This window comes from Boleophthalmus pectinirostris, unplaced genomic scaffold (genome assembly GCF_026225935.1).
Source record: "Boleophthalmus pectinirostris isolate CB_2022bp ecotype Guang Dong unplaced genomic scaffold, ASM2622593v1 HiC_scaffold_17, whole genome shotgun sequence".
Lineage (NCBI taxonomy): Eukaryota > Metazoa > Chordata > Actinopteri > Gobiiformes > Gobiidae > Boleophthalmus > Boleophthalmus pectinirostris.
Window position 1 is genome coordinate 4,994,340 of NW_026571115.1, and position 7,805 is coordinate 5,002,144.

Genomic DNA, 7,805 nt, shown 5'->3' on the forward strand with positions numbered 1-7,805 from the left:
TGGTACAGATGCACTGTTGTATAGGAAGTTAGTAGGTCTCCAGGTCTCCGTGAAGCACATGACACTGCTGACAGCGTACTTCCTCTGGGTCCCAACAAGCACTAACAGTTTGTCCATCTTATTTCCCAGTGATCTGATGTTCCCATCAGGACTGACGGAACCACAGGCTTGGATTTCCTTCTTCGCTGTTTCACATCTTCTGTGCGTCCTCCTCCGTAGTTCCGCACTGTGGACTTGGACAGTGAAAGAAAGTGCTCTCTGGAATACACAATAGGTCGTTTGGACTCTTGGGTCACACAGCAAAAAGGAAAAAATGCAAAAACACCCCAAAAATATGTGAGTGAGTTTCACTGGATGGATAAATAACTAAAAATAAAATCTTAAAGTGCAAACAAGAATAGCTTTCAAAGGTAGAGGTCTTTAGGAATTTTCCAGGACCCTGCTGCCACTTCCTCAGGTGCTTAGGGTGTGACGAGTTTTGGGGTTTTGCTACATTATTTTCACTCAGCACTCTACAGATTGACTTACATCATTAAAATGGTGGCGTTAAGTCTTCGCAGATGTTGAAGTTTCTGGTTCGCACCTGTGGCGGCTAATCCTCAGACGGCTCATGGCTCAGTGACGTGTGGATCCTCTTATCTCTGCACCGGCTCAATAACTTTAGCAACCCAATCGCTATAATCCCGTAGAACAGAGCTGCTCGGAGGTGTCCCCCATAAACACGCTATATATACAACTCTGCTTTAGTTTTCTGTTTGTGTTTGAGTGTTGATACGTAACAAAAAATGGGGAATACCAAGAGTAGCGCGCTGTCTAAGGAACTTTTAGAGGAGTTAAAATGTAATACGAAATACTCCGAGGCAGAGCTGTGCAGTTGGTACCAGACGTTTTTGAAAGAATGTCCCGGTGGTAAGATCAGCAAGGGGCAGTTTGAAGGGATATACGCCAGCTTCTTTCCGAACGCAGATCCGACAGCGTACGCGAGGCACGTTTTCCGTAGTTTTGACACAAACTCCGACGGCACCCTGGACTTTAAGGAGTACATCGTGGCTCTGCACCTCACGTCTGGAGGAAAGACTCTGCAGAAGCTGGAGTGGGCCTTCGCTCTGTACGACGTCGACGGAAATGGGACCATCAGCAAGAACGAGATACAAGAGATCGTGAGGGTAAGGTTGAGTTTATGAACTTTTCTTCAAGTCAGTTTTAACGTTATTTCTTGGCAAAACACGCACCAGAGCTCAGAGGTCCTGACCGAGACTAGCTCAAGATCTCCCTTTGAAATCTTGAAATATTTTTAGTCAAATGTTAGTCGACTATAACACCACTGACCAATTAATTGACTAGACAACAGCCATACTTGTAAGTCTCTTAGTTTCATCTAATCTGCCCTTTTAAAATTATCATCTGTAATTAAATCAGGTGATGATGCTGTCTTTGTTAGACCAGGTGAGGGAAGAGAGAAGGAATAAATACAAGTAACCAAATAAACTTGCCGATGGTAGCTTAAATCAACTTTACATATATTTCTTTATATCAATATTAAGCCCATGTATTGGCATAAACACTGAGTTTTATTTCTACAGTCTTTGTTCACTTTTGTTACTCTCATGTTGTAAAGTTAATTAATTTAATTAATAATTAATTTATTTTTCCAGTCGATTTTCAACATGATCCCGGAGGAGGACCAGAAGAACCTGGCAGAAGACGAGAACACTCCAGAGAAAAGAGCCGAGAAGATCTGGAACTACTTTGGCAAAAAAGACAACGGTAATTTACACACTTTTAGACTCCTCCTTGGTTTGGTGGATTGTACCTGTAAATATTCAAGATACTGAGTTAAGTGACAGTTTGTGGGAAAAAAAACTGAGATGAAAAGTAGAAAACTGCAAGATGTGTTGGGTTTTAAAACAGAATTCCCCTGCCTTTGTGATCTACCCAGAAAACTCCATCCACAATGCAGAGACAATTTAGGCACAAAGATTGAATACTGATTAATACTGATTAATTCATTTAGACAAGCTTTGGTCCTTGGCAACTAAGCCCTGATGAAATCCAGTTTGGTTGAAACATGTTGACTTTGGCCATTTAAATAAAGGCCTTTTAACTATATTTTTCCTTGTGCAATGTTTACTTATTTGGAGTGCCTGGAGTCTGTTGTGTTTAAGCTTTGGCCCTTGTTGACATTATGGTTTCTAGGTAACAGTTATAGAATGACCTCTACGTATGTGACATCTGATGCCTCTGTTCAACCAGGACACAAAATTATAAACTTCACAAAAAAGAGAAAAGATTTTAGTTCATCTTAAATGTGTTAGTGAAATGTGTAGCCCATATGTGATTTAAGTGTCTCCTGTTCAGTTCATGCTGTTCCTTTTACCTGATTTAAACTGAAAGTAAACACTATAGCCACGTTTTCACTATTAAACTAGGTTAAAAATGTCTAAATCTAAGTATGTGCTGTGATTTCAAGTACTACTGTATTTTTTGGACTATAAGATGCACCGGATTATAAGGCGCAATATCAATAATGTTGAATTCTCTCGTCTATTTTCATATATAAGGTGCACTAGATTATAAGGCGCATTAAGCGAAACAAAACAGTCACATAAGTCAAACTTTATTCAACTCATTCATAATAACTCTCAACATTGATCAGTTGTAACACATAAAATACAAAACAATAAACTCACTTTTTCAGTTCATTCCTCCATCATTCATCCATCAAATTCTTCATCTTCAGTGACAGAGTTGAACAGTTTGGCAATTTCAACATTGAGTCCAGATCCCTTTCGTCATTATCCGAGTCAGTCTCGTCGCTGTTACTTCGCTGTTCAGTGCCTTCGTGAAAGCTCGGACGAAACCTGAGACTGATCCTTAGCCCAGGCATTCACGATCCATCTGTAGATCGTGGCATAACTTGCCCGGCGTTGCCTCTCTGTCTTGGTGAATGTGTGTTTCTTCGTAATGCTCCGACAATCCATCAAGCGGTGTGGCTTCGTAGTTTACCAAAGTCTTATGAAAACATTTTGTTTTTTGAGCGCCATGTACCACATCAAATCACTTCGAGGTCCCTAAGCACAACCAGAATTAATACATAAATTGCACCAGATTATAAGACTGTAGATTTTTGAGAAAATTGAAGGACTTTATGTGCACCTTATAGTACGAAAAATATGGTACATGACATCACACAGAACTGCCCTGATCACAGACAGGTGTTGCTGATAGAAACACATGTCTGCAGAGACGGAGTTTGAAGTGTGGATACCTGTTCGACCAATCACACTGCTCCTTATACCTCCACACCCCGCCCCTCCTCCCCCCTCAGTCTCAGAGTCTGGGTGTCTAGTCCCACCTTAAACCCGGCCGTTCTCTTGTTGCAGATAAGATCTCGGAGGGAGAGTTCATTCAGGGCGTGATGGATAACAAAGAAATCCTGCGTCTGATCCAGTACGATGAGCCGCAGAAAATCAAGGACAAACTGAAGGAGAAGAAGAACTGACTCAGACTGTCCACCGGGGGCGCTCCCTCACGCTCCAGATGTGAAAATGTTGTGTTTATTTTTTACCCAGAGCTACATCAGGACAAAAACATGGGACACACCAAAAGTTCAACTGTCAAAAATGCCACATGCTGCCATGTTGAATCTCTGTTGCTAATGTAAACAAACATCAAACTAGGAATTGTATAGAAGATTTTGTTTTGTAAATTTAAAACTTAACATATCCGTGTCCCCAGATACAAGTTTTTCTGAAAACAGTTGTGATGTTGCTTTAGTTTTAATGACATGTAACAGAGAGGTTGAGGCTTACAGGGTCTGCACTTATAGATGTTTAACTAAAACACAGACAAGTCTGGGCAAACATGGGATTTAATTAACAGTGATATTAAAAGTTCATTCTAAACATTTAAAACACAACTTTAAAAAGAGAATTTCAGAGCAAATATTAATAGCAGGACAATCTGTGACACACCACAGGAGTCATTCCCACAATGCCGTTTACCCCTATCCAGGCTGGTGCCACCTAGTGCCTCTGCTCAATTTCATTTCTCTCCAGTGACTAGGTCAGGAATGTAGACCGTGCACCGGCCAATCAGCTGTGAGCTGTGAAGCTATGACGTCAAACTCGTCGCGTCTGTCTGGGTCCATTTTGTGGTACAGCACAACAGTAAACAAAGCGTTGAGATGGATGTAGATACAAACTTTGCATTTATTATTGCACCTTTAATTCACAAGTTCACCTCTCAGAAAACGACAATGCTCGTTGACAGACATGTTCACTCTCTGCTTTGTTTGCTGTTGTAATTACTTGGACAACACTGAGCGTTCTGGTGCATCACATACGTCAGGACCAAATAACAGCGATATGTTAAATTTAAAAAGTACCCATGAAGTGAACCCGGTTGACGAATCAGACTAGTTTACCCCCACCAAACCAACTAAATGAAAAAAAAAGGCATTACTGAGATTCTAGACGGGGCATCAAACATGGAGCTTAGGACATGACCGGAGCAGCCCCAGTTACCACAAACTCCACACATCGTCAGTACAGTCAAACACCACATAAAATCTAGTAGCAAACATTCTGAGATACATAATTCTCGCTACTTACAGCCAGCCACCGAAAAACCTGACAGCACCCTGCAGTGTGTGCACCCCTTTCTAATCAGTAATGAGTGACACTGGAAGAGTCACGCACATAGGCAGATGCATTTGCAGCTGCATTACAGTGGGAAAATATAGTTTAACTTCCTGGTTACATACAAAAACATTGATAATGGACAAGTAGTTATAGTTACATAACATTATAGTTAGTATAGTTACAGTTTCAACACTGAAATCCAGTGTGTTTAAACCTAAAATGTGTCTCTCTGATCTGACCGAGCTCCCTAAACCCCACCTCCTGCAGCATCATGAGTCAGTGCTAGTGCAGCCTCTGCAGCTCAGGGAGGAAATGCTGCAGGTTCTGAGCTTCACATGAGGTCTGAACATAAACTGAGAATGAGACAAACTTGTGTGTGTGTGTCTGCAGGTGAAGTTTCTGGAGACACAGGTTCAGTTGTGATTGTGGAACCTTCATTAAAAGCGTAAGAGCACAGGATACATAGAGCTCGTGTAAGAGCACCTGTCTGGCACCTGTCTGGCACCTGTCTCCCCTGTGTGTCTCCTGTGTGTCTCCTGTGTGTCTCCTGTGTGTCTCCTGCGTGTCTCCTGTGTGTCTCCTGCGTGTCTCCTGTGTGTCTCCTGCGTGTCTCCTGTGTGTCTCCTGCGTGTCTGTGTCTCCTGTGTGTGTCTCCTGCGTGTCTCCTGCGTGTCTCCTGCGTGTGTGTCTCCTGTGTGTCTCCTGCGTGTCTCCTGCGTGTCTCCTGCGTGTCTCCTGCGTGTCTCCTGTGTGTCTCCTGTGTGTCTGTGTCCTGCTGCAGTCTGGAGTGCTTCATTAGGCTGAGGGGCAGAGCTACTTTATCTGAATTAGTTTGAAAACAATCCGCTTGATCCTCTTAAGATGAAGGTCAGTGAAAACAGCTCTGCTCCCTTCTGTACGCACAAACACACACACACTCACACACTCACACACACACACACACACACACAGAGGAGACACACACACACAGAGGAGGTACAGATAATAGTGTTATAATAACCTAAACTACATCATCACATGCACAATCAACATGAGTTAAAGGTAACTTTTCGACTGGAGGTCCGTCACCTGCTTGTTTCTATGGAGATGCCATTTCTCTGTCTGGAATGTTCCACAGTGTGACATTAAACAGCTCTACTTTACATTTACTCAGATACAGGTGGTTTTAGAGCATAGTAATGGGGCAGTGTTGGGTGTAACACTCTACAAAGACAGACACACCGGGAGCAGGAGGGGTCCGTCCAGAGGGCGCAGCAGGTGGGCACCCACGGCCCCAGGAAGCAGAGAAAGTCCTGGCGTGAGGAGCTGTAAAACATGCCTCAAGTCTTTCCTGGACCCAGAAAGGCTTGAGGCCCGGTCGTGGCGCACAGGAGGAAGTGGGGGCCAGCGACACCCGGGGAGAGGTCTTTCGAGGGGATCCTACAGCACCAAAAGGCTGCCCTTCGTCCGCCAAGTTGAATCCCCCGGGCAGACTGACCCCACCTATTTACCTCTGAACAGCTTCACATCCTCTTGAACTCTCTCTTCAAAGTTCTTTTCAACTTTCCCTTACAGTTCTTGTCAACTCTCGGTCTTGTGCTGTATTCAGCCTTAGATGGAGTTTACCACCAAAAAGTAACAAGTAACGTAAAAAGTGACTTTTCATAGAGAATAACTAAAGTAACGGATTACTTTTTAAAGAAGTAATGAGCTTCCTCAACCTGGCAACGGGTAAACAAATGCTCAACTGCTGAATTGCCCTTTGGTATTACAGGCAATTGCTACGTTTACCTTCGTGAGGTGTGGAGCTCTCCATCTGTCCTTTCTCCTGCTGTCACCGCCGAGCTCGTCCTGACAGTGAGTCCTGTTTGAGTTCTGGTTTAGTCCTGGTTTACTACTGTTTTTGTCCTAGTTCATTCCTGGAATCAATCCTGGGTTAGTCCTGGTTTAGTCTTAGTTCAGTCAGTGGCACTGTATTTATAAGTTGAATGGTTGCAAAGCAAGTGGCCATAAACCAGACCTAAATAATGAGTGGATAAAAGCAAACTTCAGGCATGTTAGCATGGTTAGCTCAGACGGTAGAACGCCCGACTTTAAGCAACAAAATTGGGTATCAGTGATTGCTTCGAGACTATTCAAAGAACCATGACTTACACAGTGATTTCAGAAAACCGTGCTGAAATACATACTTTGTAAATGTTGTGCAGCAATACAGCAGAGATTGTGCTAGCCTCTGACAGTCAGCTGTCCTATTAGATTAAGTTAAGAGGTGTATATGTGCACTAGCTATGAAGAGTTACGTTTTGGAAGCAATGAATTCAACAGACACGTGTTTCCCCAAAATGCACGGAAATCACCATGATTCACAACCAAAGATTGCGATGGCCGGTCAACTGCTTGGAAGGCAGCTATGCTAGCCACTATACCACCATCGCGAGTTGAACAGCTTGTCACACAGTGGCATCACGTTCCATTCACGCTGACACCACAGTCTCCTCAAAGGGCCTCAAAGGCTGCTATGCTATCCACTATGCCACCATCACAAGGTGGAGGTGACATCACACAGTGACATCACAGTGTCCTCTCATAGTGGTATCGCAAGTCAGTGAAATGATATGGTGACTCCCTACAGACAAAAGCATATCAAAATCACAGATAGCTAGCAGTAGTAAGACAGAGAATGACTGAGTGCATATAAGCCACTACTGTTGATCCCAAAAGCTAGGAATTCCCATACCGGGAGTTGAACCCGGGCCGCCTGGGTGAGAACCAGGAATCCTAACCGCTAGACCATATGGGAAATTCTGGCTTTGACCTATTGGTCTCTTTACTAACAAAGTACAGAGACGATGCGTACTATGTTGAGGGGAACTGTGGCGCTCATCTCTGTTTCGACTGTCCCAAGCAAATAATTAGAGAACACCGTTTGGGTTTTGTCACTAGTTGCTTTCATATGCTTAGCAGCAAATCCTATGAAAAAGTCAACAAGCAAAGCATATAGCCAGTATCACGGTAACCTCCCAGAAACCACGTGAAATGACCTCACAAAGTAACCCCCTTTGCTCGGCAGCGAGCAGAGAGCCCTTCTCCTGGGCCCAGTCCCGGCGTTGAAGAGGAGCATCGCCCATTGTCTCCCGATGCTGTGCTTCCTGTGCCCTCCTGCCATCCTGCTCCTGGCCCTCC

The 7,805-nt window shown here is 43.7% G+C and overlaps 1 protein-coding gene and 1 non-coding gene across 2 annotated transcripts; one reads left to right on the forward strand and one right to left on the reverse strand.

Annotated features, from left to right (window-relative positions):
• Positions 1–785: 785 nt before the first annotated feature.
• On the forward strand, positions 786–3,502 carry rcvrna (recoverin a). The gene is made up of 3 exons (XM_020921911.2): positions 786–1,166; positions 1,656–1,767; positions 3,384–3,502. The coding sequence occupies exons 1-3, from the start codon at positions 786–788 to the stop codon at positions 3,500–3,502; spliced, it is 612 nt and encodes a 203-aa protein (XP_020777570.1).
• A 3,848-nt stretch (positions 3,503–7,350) lies between these two features.
• Positions 7,351–7,422, reverse strand: trnae-cuc (transfer RNA glutamic acid (anticodon CUC)). The gene has a single exon. It is a non-coding gene; the product is annotated as a tRNA-Glu (tRNA).
• Between the last annotated feature and the right edge of the window lie 383 nt (positions 7,423–7,805).

What these genes read in the sequence shown, in the direction of transcription:
- rcvrna (XM_020921911.2), top strand. Translation starts at nt 786, where the DNA reads ATGGGGAATACCAAGAGTAGCGCGCTGTCTAAGGAACTTTTAGAGGAG. An exon ending in AGATACAAGAGATCGTGAGG is followed by an intron (nt 1,167 to 1,655) that starts GTAAGGTTGAGT and finishes TTATTTTTCCAG; the next exon opens with TCGATTTTCAACATGATCCC. An exon ending in CTTTGGCAAAAAAGACAACG is followed by an intron (nt 1,768 to 3,383) that starts GTAATTTACACA and finishes CTCTTGTTGCAG; the next exon opens with ATAAGATCTCGGAGGGAGAG.